We start from the raw sequence: 16,468 nt of genomic DNA, 5'->3' as shown, positions 1-16,468 counted from the left end.
AAAAACATATTTTTTCAAACGATTTAAAGTTTGTTCAAAAGTGACATTTTTTTCCTTTACATTTTATTTAGATCTTATTTTTAATTATTTTATTTTACTCCCAAAAATCTAATAGCAGCACTGAGAAACTGTAATGAATGAAATGCAATAAAAACATTACAATGCATCATTTTAATTTCTTAGTGCTGATATCAGATTTTTTTAAATAAAATAAAATATATAAATAATTCCATTACGGTTATTTTTTTGCATTGTGAAGTATTATAATATATTATTATAATAAATATTAATATAATTAATTCCAATGCAAAAAATAACAATGGTCTTAAAACTTGATGAGAAATATGATCTAGACATTTTCTACCGTGATCAGTAAACCCGCAACTGCTTGAGAGTCTGTGTGTAACTGAGAACTTTTAACGGAACCAAATAAATCTCTGTCCAAATGATAAGACTGACATTATATTATACTGGAATGAAAACTTCTGGTTTTAGATGTTTAAGATGATTTGATGAAACAGAACAGAAAAGATGAGCGTCATAAACATAACTTTAGAATAATTAACATTTGAGCGTCTCAAATACACAAACATCCATCAAAGACACACAACTGAACACAGAACAAACAAAACAAATCATCAGATCATTTATCACCACTAAAACAAAAAAATATATATATATATATATTATACATGAAATATACAGAAAAGTATGTGTGTGTGTGTATATATTACTTTATATAAATGTATTTTTCTATATTTAAAACATATATAAACATAAAAATTAAAGGGATGTAATTTTTTTATATTTTATAATTTTCATTAAATATATAAAACTACTTGTATAATTTTATTTTTTTAAATTAGTTTGTATATAATACACAGAAAGCTATATTTTTTCTTTTTATATTTCTCTCTCTCTCTCTATATATATATACACACACACACACACACACACACACATTTTTTTATTTATGTATTACATTTTTTTTTTTTCTCATTTGATTTTGAACACACACACACACACACATATATATACAGACACACGCTTTTCCATGTATTACACATATAAAACCTAATAAAATGTATTAAAAATGTATATAAATGCTCATTTTAGAGCAGATTTTGTACTATTTCTTATTGTTTTCTCATTAGATTTTGGGGTGAAAATGACCTGAACATCATTGAGTGTCACAGAAAGATCCCTAAAGATCCCCGACTGGTTCTGTGGTTTGGCAGTGAGTTCAGCGCTGCTCCGCGTGTGTCTCAGTGTCCGTGCATGTCAGCGCCCCCTGGTGGCTGTCCGGCCGCGGCGTTCATGTACTGCCAGCTGAGCGCCGCTAACAGCATAGCGGCCGAGATGTAGACGGGAGAGATGTGGTGCGCTCGGGACGAGAGCGCGGCCGGAGACAGACTCTTCTCTCGGATGAGGCTCAGGATGCGCAGAGTCTTCTCTCGCGACGGATCCGAGGCGGACACTTTCTGCAGGATCTGTGAGGAGAGGATCGGGATTAGCGGAGCACACGGGTTTGAGCTAGGGAGCGTGTTTCTGGACGCACCTCTTGACTGTATTGTGCGATGATGCTCTGGACGGCACCCATGCTTGTGGCCTGCATCATGAGCGTCACGGCCTGACCCTTCCGGATCTTCACCACGCCCTGAAACACCTGAGGATTGTTGTAGCACGCCGACAGAGTCGCTATCGCCATCACCTGGTCGGAGGAGGAACAGCATCACGCAACTGAGATCACATACACAGTCTAAAGCCACATGTTTTATATGCATGAGTTTTGTACACTTTTTGGACTTGTTTTTATGGTTGAATAATATAACCGTGTGCAGATCTTTCACATGTGTTTCAAATAAAAAAAATTTAAATCACGATTAATCGTTTGACCGCACTAAATGAAAATTTCACATTTCTCCCTCGCAGCTTTTTTTAATTTCGTCTCTAATAGTTTTTAATTTAAAGAAATGTAAATATTTTTAGTAATTTAAGTTTTAGTGCATGTTTGCACTGAAAAACAACGTACAGCAGCAAAGAAAGTATCCATGCATTAATCTGTGCACAATTTCTATATTCCCTTTATTTATTTCTAATGCATTGAATAATATAACCGTGTGCAGATCTTTTTGAGTTTCACATGTGTTTCAAATGATTTTAACATGATTTTCACATGTGGTTTTTCTGTAAAGGTTTATCTCACTGTATGTCTGAAGGAAAGAGACCGTCTATAACCATCTACAACCATAAAATAATAATTACTGTGTTCATATGCCACATTTCATCTTATTTACTTGCAACGACACAATGTACAACATTCAAACGCATCCATCTTTGTTGTTTTACTATAATACTTTTTATTTATATTGGGAATTAGTTTTTTATTTTTATATTTTTCTTTTAAATTTAGTTTAAGTTTTAGTTTTTTTGTTGTTTTAGTCATTCAATATTTTTTTGTTTAAAAAAGAAATTTTTATTAACTTTTATTTCAGTTTTAGTCGTCACTTCACCTTAAAAAAAAAAACAATCTAAAATCCTGGCTTCATAAATAAAGTAAAATAAGTTGACATTTTTATATTCTAATTTGAATTCATTTTATTTTTGTATTTTTTGTTGTCATTTTATTAAAGTTTTAGTAATGTTGTTGGGCGTTTTGGTCATTTTATTAGTTTTATTTTTAGTAATGGATTTAGTTTGAGTAAATTTAGCACTTCAACTTCCTTTTTAAGTGAAATAATATGTTACAAAAATTATTTTCTTTTTAATTTTAATTTCATTTCAAGTTTTAGTAATTTTATTATTAATTAATTTTTTTATAAATTTTATTTCATATTTATTTTTAGTGCTGTCAAACAATTAATCATTATTATCGCACCAAAATAAGTTTTTATATATATATATATATATATATACATATATATATATATATACACACATATACATATATATATATATATATATATATATATACACATATACACACACACACAGTATATATTTTGAAATATTTCCATGTACATATTTACATTAACATAATTGATATTATATCTACGTATTTTAAATGTATAAACATAACATATTTTTCTTAAATATATACATGCATGTGGGTGTATTTATATATACACAGTAAACACACATATATTATGTAAACAAAAACGTTTATTTTGGATGCTATTAATCGTTTGACTGCACTAATAATTTTTGTACTAAATGAATTAGCTTACTAATACTTTTTATTTATTTATCTTATTTAATCTCTAATAGTTTTTCATAGGAATGTAAATATTGTTAGTAATTTAAGTTTTAGTGCATGTTTGCATACAAAAACAAAATACAGCAGCAAAAAAAAGAAAGTTTCCATGCATTCATCTGTGCCAGGGTATCTTCACATTTTTTAACAGCAAATTTAATGACTTTTAAGACCTTTTTAAGTCCTCTAAAAGGAAAATTTAAGACTTTATCTAAACAAAAAAAAAAGGGAAATGTTCAGTCCGACAACACAGATTGATGTGGCGAAGCATTAGTGTAGCACAACTCATCACAACCACGCTCAAGACAGGTCAAAGGGGCGCGAAAACTTTTATACCAAGTGCTGATTGACCTTACAACCCTGACATGGTTGACTATGTATAAACTATCAGCCTTTAAGGTACTTCAGGTAATTTCTAAATTCTGGCCCCTCATAGCAGTTTGAAAAAGACATGGAAGACAGCCCCAGGACATTACAAAAGCCCATTTCATCATACTTGATCTAAATTATGGTTAAATGTTGCTGCCTAATAGCCTTGAGCTGGGTTTGGGGGTTCTCCCCCAAGAAAATGTTGTCCAGGGTCTGATTAGGGTTTTCTATGTCATTTCAGACACAGATAAATGCAAGCACATTCAATAATCTATGCATAGACCTAATGAATGACAGACAATTGTAGGAAAGATCAGGATCAGAAATTTATTGCATGTTCCAGTTGTAGGAGATCCATGACTTTCCAATTTACTGTGGGTCCATCCATTGACACAGAAAGCATGTTCCTTAAATTAAGTTCCTTGGTGCCCTCCTGAAATTATAAAAAAATAAAATCAAAACAAAGTCCACCTCAAGAATGATAACATTTTCATTCATGTTCACTCAGATTAAATTTATGCATTTAGCAGACGCTTTTATCCAAAGCGATTTACAGTGCATTCAGGCTATAAATTTTTACATATGTGTTCCCGGGGAATTGAACCCCCAAACTTGCTTGCTAGCTAGATCAGTGCTCTACCAGTTGAGCTACAGGAACACTAGATTAGATGGTTTGTCTAAAGTAGTGATTCTCAAACTGTGGTCTGGGGACCACTGGACGTATGCCAGATTACCAAGGAGGGTCTGTGAGCAAAAGTCATCAACCAAAATGACTGACATGGACTGTGACACCGTTGAACATTTCCAATTCACTTCTCATGACTTGTTTTCTAATCATGCACATTATTAGCAGGTGAAGTTAGCCATGGTTTCAGAAGACTAAAATGGCCTACATTTTTACATGCATTAGGGATGATCATTAAGCCAAATATGTCAAGTTTTTTTATTATTTATTTTTTTTTTTATTGGCTAAGTGGTCCTTGATTTGAAAGAAAAAATGTTTGAGAAACAAGTTAAGCCATAATAGTGAATGCTCACAAATTGGGCCTATGTGATAGGGTTCAGTGTCAACGTTGTTAACCTAAAATTGAGAAGCACAAAACAGATATTTGGAGTCTAACTATGAACTGGGCTACATTATTTAATTCAATTCAATTTTACTTTTCACATAAAAAAAATGCAAGAAGCATAATGCATATTGAATGCTTTATATAATAATGTTATTTACAGCACTGCCTTCCATCCATAATGAAGTAGTCCTATGCCTAGATGTCACCCACCCACAACATTTTTTTAACTGATTGGCTGGGACAATATATCGATGCATTTTGAATCGAGAAATTATTCTGGATCGATTCCAATTTTTCTGAATGCATCGCGATTCTCTCTCGAATCAGTTCTTAGTTTAGTTTTTAACAGCAGATGCCACTGCATGATTTATATGCCTTACACACACCACTTGAACCTACTATAAAATAATAATTAATAAAGTTCGAAAAGGTTGAACCGAAGTACAAGGGTGTTTGCAGTGGGGCATTTACATTAATCTCGCGTCATAAAAGCAATATATCAATTACATAATCAGACTCAGCAGAACGCACGAGCGCTCTTCGTCATGAGCATTTGAGTGCTCGGTTAAAAACTAGCCTAGAGCGCAATGTGCAAAAACTAAGCTCAGAATCAATTCACAATGCATTCGGAAAAATTTAAATCAATCCAAGAATTGTGACGCATCTATATATTGTCCCAAATATTCATTAGGAAATAACAAAAACACATGAAGCATTTTAACATATTCAAATAATTTTAAATGATACTTTTAGAGTCTTACCTTAAAGTGCTACAGCAAGTCTTCTGCCGTTGAGGGGCTCAAAAACTGAGAACCAAGATAGCGAGACCTGACAATCATGGTCTTGTCCACAGCTTTATCGTCTTTGCCCATGCTTGCGATTTCGCAAACTGCCGTGGTGGCGAACCATCATCGCAACGCGTTCATCAATCACTTACTCGTATGTCACCTATGGAATGATGCAGGTTGCACCCACGAAGTGCTGCCCCCAAATGTTACGCTGGTCAAATTGCGGTTGAAAAAAATAAATAAAAATGACGAGTCGGACATGAAATTTAAGATCCCACATGAAATTTAAGACATTCATATGGAAAATTCCAGGATTCAAGACATTTTCAGACCTTAAAAATCGAAAATTGTATTTAAGACATTTCAAGACTTTTTAAGGACCTGCGGGGACCCTGCTGTGCGCAATTTCTATATTCCCTTTATTTATTTCTATAATCCGCATGCGCTCACTGTTCTCTATGTGAGACTTGGACACAGTCTGGTGTTTGTAAGCGCCATTAAACCGCACAGAAACAGATGAAGCTTCAGTTTGAGAAATGGATCAGACCTGAGGAATGGCGCAGAAGTTGAAGACGCTCTGGTTGCGGAGGCGGGACAGATATTCGATGACGTCTGGGACGTGATGGAGAGCATCGGTCACCAGCAGGTTGAGACAGGACAGAGCAGAGCTCAGGTGCTGAGGACGAGCGAAATCCTCCAGACGGGACGCAAACTGACTCCAGGCCTGCGGCACACAAACAGACATCACATGCACGGACCACAATCCCACCAGCAAAAATGCTACGGTAAAAAACAGATCTGCGGTGATGTTTGTCAGCATCGGCTGCTGGATGAAGAGCAGGGTTAAAGGTTTGTACCTCCTGTGGCCAGAAGGCTCTTCCCTCCTGTTGGTCCTCCAGATAGTCTCTGATGATGTTGGTCTTCTGGAGGAACAGACCCATGGAGTTTGCCAGCTCTGTGTCCCAGCCCACCTCAGCGTCCTCCAGCTGGGACGCCGAGAACAGACGGGACAGTCCGATCCCCACCAGACCCGCCACGTAATGACAGTACTGAGGCAGACACATTTATACACATCCGGACAGATGTTTACAGCAGTATGTCTCATGCAGAATACCAGACATGCTTTAAAATAGAATAAGAGCACTTCTACATCGCTTTGGTGAATTATACGTCTGTAAATCTACACGCAGATGGATAAACATTAAACTACGTCAATAATACATCTGTAAAGTTAACCTTGTCCCACTCCTGCATGGATGAAACCTTCTTCTCCAGGAATTCGGACATCCCCACACCCATCCGGTAACAGATGTCTGAAATCACCTCGCGATACTCCTGGCCCAAGTTCCTGAACTCCACCGAAATCTGGAGGAAAGGGGAACGAAAGCGTGTTTTAGAAAATGTGTATAAAAAGACATTAAAAGCATGACGTGTAAATGCTGCATTTTACAAAAGCTGCAAACAACGACGTTAAGTTCAAGTTGGTTTACGTACAAGAAAACGTCGTATGAAACCGGGGTTTATATCAGGGGTTTGTGTTTTCATCTCAAATTGAAAATAAATAAATACATAAATATGTTTGATTAAAAAAAAAAAGTAAAAAATTACTGATTACAGAACTGGCTTTACTGACAAGATGCGCATTAATATTGTGCCGATATTTATCATGCATATCTAAAAAAATGTATTACATTAAGAATCACATCTGAGAACAATGACCGTTATATTCAAGAATTTATAATAAATAATTTACTATTTATAATTCTGGTGTACAAAAACTATATATTTATTATTAAAACAATCGTATTAATGAAATGGAAATTATAAATTTGAATTTGGAGATAAATTTTGTGTTCAAGATAAACATAGTACAGTTGCAAAAAAATCCTAAAAATATGCTTCTTTTATGCAAAATACACATCCTTACATTGCGTTGTGTCCTGATGTTTTAATATGACAACAGAACACATCACATTAAATAACAACACATCACATTACTTTACGGTGATGTGTTGTGATGTATAGTTATTTAATGTGATGTGATTTGTTGTTGAGATGTGTTTGATGTGATTTGGTGTTGTGTTGCATTGTGATGTGATGTGTTTGATGTGATGTTTTGTGTTGTGATGTGTTGTTGTGTGATTTGTTGTGTGGTGATATGTTGTGATTTGATGTCATGTGTTGCATTGTGATGTGATGTGTTGTTGAGATGTGTTTGATGTGATGTGATGTGGTGTTGTGTTGTGTTGTGTTATATTGTGATTTGTTGTGTGGTGATGTGATGCAATGTGTTCTGATGTGTTTTATCTGATGTGATGTGTTTGATGTCATGTGTTGTGTTGTGATGTGATGTGTTGTTTTGTGATTTGTTGTGTGGTGATGTGTTGTGATTTAATGTGATGTGTTCTGATGTGTTGTGATGTATTGTTATGTAATGTGATGTCATGTTTTGTGTTGTAATGTGCTGTTGTTATGTGTTTGATGTGATGTGATGTGGTGTTGCATTGTGTTGTTTTGGGTTGCATTGTGATGTGTTGTCAAGATGTGATGTGATGTTTTGTGTTGTCTTGTACTGTTATGTGTTTGATGTGATGTGATGTGGTGTTGTGTTGTGATGTGTTGTATTGTGATTTGTTGTGTGGTGATGGGTTGTGATTTAATGTAATGTGTTGTGATGTGATGTTTTGTGTTGTATTGTGTTGCATTGTGATTTGTTGTTGAGATGTGATGTTGTTATAGTGTTTGATGTGTTGTTGTATTTTGTTTGATGTGATGTGTTGTTGTGTGATATGTTGTGACTTGATGTCATGTGTTGCATTGTGATATGATGTGTTGTTGAGATGTGTTTGATGTGATGTGATGTGGTGTTGTGTTGTGTTATATTGTGATTTGTTGTGTGGTGATGTGATGCAATGTGTTCTGATGTGTTGTATTGTGACGTGTTTGATGTGTTGTTGTGTTGTGATCGGATGTGATGTGTTTGATGTCATGTGTTGTGTTGTGTTGTGATCTGATGTGATGTTGTGTGTTGTATTGTGTTGCATTGTGATGTGTTGTGTTGTGATGTGCTGTTATGTGTTTGATGTGATGTGATGTGATGTTGTGTTTTGTTTGATGTGATGTGTTGTGATTTGTTGTGTGGTGATGGGTTGTGATTTAATGTGATGTGTTGTGATGTGTTGTGATGTATTGTTATGTAATGTGATGTCATGTTTTGTGTTGTAATGTGCTGTTGTTATGTGTTTGATGTGATGTGATGTGGTGTTGCATTGTGTTGTTTTGGGTTGCATTGTGATGTGATGTGTTGTCAAGATGTGATGTGATGTTTTGTGTTGTCTTGTACTGTTATGTGTTTGATGTGTTGTGATTTAATGTGATGTGTTCTGATGTGATGTTTTGTGTTGTATTATGTTGCATTGTGATGTGATGTGATGTGTTTGATGTGATGTTTTGTGTTGTGATGTGTTGTTGTGTGATTTGTTGTGTGGTGATATGTTGTTGAGATGTGATGTTGTTATAGTGTTTGATGTGATGTTGTATTTTGTTTGATGTGATGTGTTGTTGTGTGATTTGTTGTGTGGTGATATGTTGTGATTTGATGTCATGTGTTGCATTGTGATGTGATGTGTTGTTGAGATGTGTTTGATGTGATGTGATGTGGTGTTGTGTTGTGATGTGTTATATTGTGATTTGTTGTGTGGTGATGTGATGCAATGTGTTCTGATGTGTTGTATTGTGACGTGTTTGATGTGTTGTTGTGTTGTGATCGGATGTGATGTGTTTGATGTCATGTGTTGTGTTGTGATGTGATGTGTTGTTTTGTGATTTGTTGTGTGGTGATGTGTTGTGATTTAATGCAATGTGTTCTGATGTGTTGTGATGTATTGTTATGTAATGTGATGTCATGTTTTGTGTTGTAATGTGCTGTTGTTATGTGTTTGATGTGATGTGATGTTGCATTGTGTTGTTTTGGGTTGCATTGTGATGTGATGTGTTGTCAAGATGTGATGTGATGTTTTGTGTTGTCTTGTACTGTTATGTGTTTGATGTGATGTGATGTGGTGTTGTGATGTGTTGTATTGTGATTTGTTGTGTGGTGATGGGTTGTGATTTAATGTGATGTGTTCTGATGCGATGTTTTGTGTTGTATTGTGTTGCATTGTGATGTGATGTGTTTGATGTGATGTTTTGTGTTGTGATGTGATGTGTTGCTGAGATGTGTTTGATGTGATGTGATGTTTGTTGTGATGTGATGTTTTGTGTTGTATTGTGTTGCATTGTGATTTGTTGTTGAGATGTGATGTTGTTATAGTGTTTGATGTGATGTTGTATTTTGTTTGATGTGATGTGTTGTTTTGTGATCTGTTGTGTTGTGTTGGATTACCGTGGGGAAATCCTCCAGCACCTGCCGGTCTTTCTCTCTGCTCTCGCTGAAGCTCCACTCCGGCTGATAGAGGAACGTGTGGAAGTCCTGCAGCAATGGGACCTTCTTCTCCAGCGGGATGCTCATGTCATCCTCCACTGTGTCCAGAGCTCGCAGAACCAGGTAGAAAATACACACCGCATGCCTGAGTGAGAGATTTAACACCCATGAAGATCTGCAGTACATTTCTAAACACCACAAACTGAACAAACAGCATCTATACTGAGCAGCTGATATAAATACCACACAGCAGGTCCAGAAACATATCACACATGACACAACGAATGCCTTACATGTTTTACTTTAATATTATCCTACAAATATGAAGTGTGCACAATTTTTAGAAAGATAAATGCTAAATAGCATATTTATATTGTTCACAAGTATAAATTGTTATAGAATTTATATAAAGCATATATATATATATATATATATATATATATATATACGATCTTCTTTTATAAAATATATTGCATTATGCAATATATATGTTTCTGAATGTATATAGGCCTATCCAAAATTCCAGATATCTTACAGAAATTAGATTTCTTCCATATTTCTACAGAAATTTGCTGTTTTACACTTTTATTATCATATATAATATACTGCACACACACATAAACATACATGAATCTATAATATATATATATATAAATGCATGCAAAATCTCAGATTTATTACTATTATAAAAGTTATAAATTAGAAACAATAGAAATCTGCTGTTTTGCACATATACACAAACATAAATTGTATAGATTTCAGTATGTAGGCTACTTAGAAAATGCATGCAGGTTTGTTTTAAGTGCATGATTAATAGGCCTAGATTAGCATATTGCAAAAAGACTTTGCAAAAATGCATAGAAGTTCCTCACTCGAGCAACTTCTTAAGAAGACACATGCTCCTCAAGGTCATTTATATATATAACCACAAACATTGCAAACAAGTAAATGCGTGCACACATGTTTCTAAAGCGGTTGTTTGGTGACGCCTCTCCCGCGGATCTTACCGTAGCTCTCCGTCCAGGGCCTGGATCACCGCCGCGAAGCTCCGACTGGTCTGGTTCAGATACGCGTAGCAGGTCCGCAGGGTTTCGCTCATGGAGTCCTGGCAGGAGAAGCACACAAAGGAGGGGTGTCGGTGAGTCCGGAGCGGGTGAGAAGCACGGGTCACCAGCCGCCCTTCCTGCGCACTGCGCCGCCCGCCGGAGAGCACCGAGCGCAGCGACAACGAGCGCTTGATCACGGAGAACGGCGCTGCGCTCTTACCGCCGACCACAGCCATGAGCGAACGAGCTCCTGCAGCTCCTGCTTCTGTTTACAAGCAGTGCACAACTTTCCAACTTCAGTTAAACTCTAAGTAAAGCCATTCGCCAGAGAGGAAGTGAAACCGAGCGTCAGAAGGACGCGTTTTTAAAGCACGCCTATATGTAATCTGATATGTAAACAGACTATAAGAGCGTTTCACCTCATATTGAGGTTTACGCATATTAATTATCCTCCCCGCTATTAGCAATAAAGCACGCGCATGTTTTCAGAGCGCGCAGTTCGCCAAGTCCGCACTTCTGGACACACCTACTCAAACACTCTTCCACACTTTAAAAAAACAGAAAAGTGATCCTCGTATCTGTGTATGCGACATATGTGGTGACCGAAACTTGAAAATAAAATAATAATTATAATAATAATTATAAAAAATTATTAAAACTCATCTGGACCAAAAATATATATTTTTTAAACTGAGACTTTTAACTGAGAACAATATTTGGGTGCAAAAAAAAAAAAAAGAAAAGAAAGAAATCTAAATGATTCGCTTTTAAAGTTGTTCAAATGAAGTTCTTAGCAATGCGTATTACTAATCAAAAATTAAGTTTTGATAAATTTACGGTACACTGTAAAAAATTATTGTGATCTTAACAGTAAAAGACTGTAAAAATGCTACAGTAAAAACCTGTTAACTGGTTATCAGTAAGTTTCCATACTATATATGGTGAATAACTGTAATTACATTAAATGTAATTGTACAGTAAAATTACGTTAAAATTACATTTTTTGGAAGTGAAAAAGAAAAAGTCATTGTTGAATTTACAGTGAAAAACAGTAAATTGGATCTCCCAGAATTCCCTGCATGACACTTCATATTTTATGTTTTTTTATTGAAATAATTATGTTTCTTCTTAGTGTCCACATGTACAGCTTAAAAAAAAAAAAAAAAGACGACATAAAGTGGAACTTAGTCATTTTCCAAAACCGCTAAGCAAATATATTCAGTTTCAGAGACGTCGTTGCTGCTGCTGCTCTCGTTCAGTTTCAGCCTCGGGATCTGATTCTGGATCATTAATATACGCTGAATCTGACTGTTAGCAATGGTTTGTTTTGGATGTTTTTTTTCCTCACGATAATGTCACAGCTTCCAAACGCTCTCAACGCAAAATCCTACTGGCGCTCGTGATTCTTTAGCTCCGCCCACACGTCACGCCTCCAGCCGCTCGTGTTTTTCCGGGAAAAATCGGTACAGACTATCTTTCTCTTATGAATATAATAAAACTAAAGACTTTTTGGAGTCATGAAGGATGCAGCACTACTCTATAGGTACTCAAGATTAACAGGAGATTGAGTGAAAACGAGCATTTCACCCCCCCCCCCCCCCTAATGAAATTCTGTATTTTGTTGTAAATTTAAGTCTGTAAAACCTAAAATGTTGCTACCATATTTTTAACAGTAAAGTTCTGGCAACCACACCTGCCAGTATTTTACCGTAATTTTTACAGATTTTTTTTTTTTATAGTAAAATTTACAGTAATTTTAGGAAATTTACAAAATATATTCATGGAACATGCTCTTTACTTAAGATCCTAATGATTAAAAAAAATAAAAAAATAAATCATAATTATGACCCATGCAATGTATTGTTTGCTATTTCTACAAATATATCTGTGTATAATAATAAATAAAAAAAATTAAATTTGACATTGACACATGGAATGTTCTCATACTTAACTACAAATTTCACATGTGTCCAATTCTATGGCTAGTAGTGCATAGGCATATATTAAAATGAGTATATATTGCATTTATACAAACTAATATACAGGTAGGTATTCTTTGCATGCACCATGCAAATCTCTTATATTAATAAGAGATCTATCTATCTATCTAATGTCAGTGTGGATGTGGATTAGCTGTCAAACACCCTGTCTCACCCTCCAGTCCTCAAAGCTCATTATATAAGACGAATCCTGGCTCTCCAAACCAGGATTAAATCAAATCCATCTGATGGTGACACGTTTATGCACTGCTTGCTGGAAAATCATAATAATGTGACATCTTCAGCACTGCAGCTGATGCAATTAAAGTTTCATCTCTGCTTAATCTTCTTTAAATGTAATGGTTTTAATGCTCAGTAATAAATAAATCTGACGTGCATAATGACAGATAAATACAAAACATGTATTGTGCATGGACATGCATGCACAGGGAATGAATATTAGAGATGAATGCTTAAAATGCATTTACTTACATAATCCAATTTAGGCATTACGGAACGACAGCCTCCTAATTTGTATTTAAAGAGGTTGATTATTTCTTCTGGGTGTCCTAGGGACTTGAGGATGTCCATTTTCGCCCGTGTGTTTATGAGGACGCTTTTCTTAACAGGTGAGCTGAGATTCTCGCGCTGCTATTTCCATTCAAACTCTCTAGAGATCCAGGACAGCATCAGCTAACAGCGCAGCTACCATCCCTCACTCACACGATCGACTGACTCTTCTGATTGGCTGAGGCGTCATGGGCTTAGAGCGCATCGGCCAATGAGAAGCGAGAGCGTCTGGTGTGATGGCCCGCCCAGTAGCCAGTAGGATGGACGCAGAGCTCATGCGAGGCGCTGATTGGTCAGGCTGATGATGACGTTGAGAGACACCGGGATGGTGTGTACAAAGAAATGAGATTCACCTCAGATTGCGAATTAGAGCTGAAGCATAACGATTATTAACTTCATTACTTATAAGACCAATATGGTTTTATATAATATAAAACCACTGTAATTTAACATTATTTGTGTGAATTACATATCTGACACTGGAGCACAAAATCAGTCATAAGTAGCATTTGTAGCAATAGCCAACAATACATTGTAAGTGTCAAAATGATATATATTTTTTATTATGCCAAAAATCACTAGGAAATTAAGGAAAGATCATGTTCCATGAAGGTATTTTGTAAATTTCCTTCCGTGAATAAACACTTTTTAAAAAAAATTAGTAATATGCATTGCTAAGAACTTCATTTGAACAATTTTAAAAACGATTCTTTTCAATATTCAGATTCTTTTTTTTTACTACCTCAGATTTTCAAATAGTTGCATCTCAGACAAATATTGTCCTCCTAACACATCAATCGAAAGCTTATTTATAGGGCTATTTAAAAAGAAAAAGACCAGTATGACTGGTTTTGTGGTCCAGGGTGACATTTTGAAAGTGAAAGTGACATGACATTCAGCCAAGTATGGTGACCCATACTCAGAACTCATGCTCTGCTTTTAACCCATCCGAAGTGGACACACACACACAGAGCAGTGAAAACACACACACACACACACACACCCGGGTAGCCATTTATGCTGCGGCGCCCGGGGAGCAGTTGGGGGTTCAGTGCCTTGCTCAAGGGCACCTAAGTCGTGGTATTGAGGGTGGAGAGGGAACTGTACATGCACTCCCCCCACCCACAATTCCTGCCGGCCCAAGACTCAAAGTTACAACCTTTTGATTGGGTGTCCGACTCTCTAACCATTAGGCCACAACTTCCCTATTGCAATTTGCATTTTAGTAGCCTACAATGTAAATGTAAAGGGATTCAAGAATACATTGTTAGCCTACAGTAATAGTAGTAATAGTGATAATACTGATAATACTGGTAGGATAGTAATAGTAGTAATAGTGATAGTAATAGTGAAAACAGTTATAGTAATAGTAGTAATAGTAATAGTTATAGTAATATTGATTGTAATAGTGATAGTAGTAATAGTAATAGTAATAGTAATAGTGATAGTAATAGTGATAATAGTGATAGTAATAGTGATAATAGTGAAATAGTGATTGTAATAGTGATTGTAATAGTGATTGTAATAGTGATAATAGTTATAGTAATATTGATTGTAATAGTGATAGTAGTAATAGTAATAGTAATAGTGATAGTGATAGTAATAGTGATAGTAATAGTTATGGTAATAGTGATAATATTTATGGTAATAGTGATAATAGTGATAGTAATAGTGATAGTTATAGTAATAGTAGTAATGGTAATAGTGATAGTAATAGTGATTGTAATAGAATCAGAATCAGAATCAGAATGAGCTTTATTGCCAGGTATGTTTACACATACGAGGAATTTGTTTTCGTGACAGAAGCTCCGCAGTACAACAGAATGACAGCGACAGAACATAAAACACATAATAAAAGAATAAAAAATACAAATATGTAGACAGTGAATGACAATATACAAATGACAATTGTAGGCAGGTATATTACAAAATGCAGTTATGTATGTACATGTATATTATGTGCAAAATTTAAGTGTATACTAAGTATGTGTGTTAGATAAATAAAGTGTATGTGTATATAAATATAAAGTGTAGTGTGTTCGCCGTTATTATCAGCTGTTCATAAGATGGATTGCCTGAGGGAAGAAACTGGTCCTGTGTCTGGTCGTTCTAGTGCTCAGTGCTCTGTAGCGTCGACCAGATGGACACAGTTCAAAGAGGGAGTGTGCTGGATGTGAGGGGTCCAGAGTGATTTCGACAGCCCTTTTGCTCGCTCTGGATAAGTACAGTTCTTGTATAGAAGGGAGGGTTGTACCGATGATTCGCTCAGCAGTCCGGACTACCCTCTGTAGTCTTCTGAGGTCAGATTTAGAAGCTGAGCTGAACCAGACAGTTACTGAAGTGCAGAGGATGGATTCAATGATGGTGGAGTAGAACTGTTTCAGCAGCTCCTGTGGCAGGTTAAACTTCCTCAGCTGGCGGAGGAAGTGCAACCTTTGCTGGGCCTTTTTCACAATGGAGTCAATGTGAATGTCCCACTTCAGGTCCTGAGAGATGGTGGTTCCCAGGAACCTGAATGACTCCACTGCAGTCACAGTGCTGTTCATGATGGTGAGTGGGGGGAGTGCAGGGGGGTCTCTCCTGAAGTCCACGATCATCTCCACTGTTTTGAGCGTGTTAAGCTCCAGGTTGTTGAGACTGCACCAGACAGCCAGCTCTTTTACCTCCTGTCTGTAAGCAGTCTCGTCACCATCCTGAATGAGGCTGATGAGTGTGGTGTCATCTGCAAACTTCAGGAGCTTGACAGAGGGGTCCTTAGATGTGCAATCATTAGTGTACAGGGAGAAGAGCAGTGGGGAGAGAACGCAGCCCTGGGGAGCTCCGGTGCTGATTGTACGGGTGCTGGATGTGTATTTTCCCAGCCTCACTAGCTGCTGCCTGTCTGTCAGGAAGCTGTTGATCCACTGACAGACTGAGGTGGGCACGGAGAGCTGATTTAGTTTGGGCAGGAGGAGGTTTGGGATGATCGTG

The 16,468-nt window shown here is 36.3% G+C and overlaps 1 protein-coding gene and 1 long non-coding RNA gene across 3 annotated transcripts; both read right to left on the bottom strand.

Annotated features, from left to right (window-relative positions):
• Positions 1-1,029: 1,029 nt before the first annotated feature.
• Positions 1,030-13,679, bottom strand: LOC113120553 (squalene synthase-like). 2 transcript variants are annotated; one of them, XM_026290421.1, is made up of 8 exons: positions 13,421-13,679; positions 10,911-11,008; positions 9,865-10,048; positions 6,717-6,845; positions 6,338-6,529; positions 6,028-6,204; positions 1,559-1,711; positions 1,030-1,490 (listed from the first exon to the last, which is right to left on the bottom strand). In XM_026290421.1, the coding sequence occupies exons 1-8, from the start codon at positions 13,517-13,519 to the stop codon at positions 1,266-1,268; spliced, it is 1,257 nt and encodes a 418-aa protein (XP_026146206.1). In that variant the 5' UTR covers positions 13,520-13,679; the 3' UTR covers positions 1,030-1,265. The 2 variants fall into 2 exon arrangements, with proteins under 2 accessions (XP_026146206.1, XP_026146205.1); XM_026290420.1 differs by lacking the exon at positions 13,421-13,679 and having other exon boundaries at positions 10,911-11,479.
• Positions 3,927-5,802, bottom strand: LOC113120554 (uncharacterized). The gene is made up of 2 exons (XR_003294631.1): positions 5,454-5,802; positions 3,927-4,055 (listed from the first exon to the last, which is right to left on the bottom strand). It is a non-coding gene; the product is annotated as an uncharacterized LOC113120554 (long non-coding RNA).
• Positions 13,680-16,468: the final 2,789 nt, after the last annotated feature.

The sequence above is a fragment of the Carassius auratus genome, chromosome 20, assembly GCF_003368295.1.
Source record: "Carassius auratus strain Wakin chromosome 20, ASM336829v1, whole genome shotgun sequence".
Lineage (NCBI taxonomy): Eukaryota > Metazoa > Chordata > Actinopteri > Cypriniformes > Cyprinidae > Carassius > Carassius auratus.
The sequence above is the reverse complement of the archived record's forward strand: the minus strand, read 5'-3'. Positions and strand labels throughout refer to the sequence as shown.

Bases quoted from the DNA above. Each gene is read 5' to 3' on its own strand.
- LOC113120553 (XM_026290420.1), bottom strand. From the start codon at position 11,185: ATGGCTGTGGTCGGCGGTAAGAGCGCAGCGCCGTTCTCCGTGATCAAG. The intron at 10,049-10,910 runs GTAAGATCCGCG...TCTCTCACTCAG, and splicing joins GCCCTGGACGGAGAGCTACG to GCATGCGGTGTGTATTTTCT. The intron at 1,712-6,027 runs GTCTGATCCATT...TCCTCCGACCAG, and splicing joins ACTTCTGCGCCATTCCTCAG to GTGATGGCGATAGCGACTCT.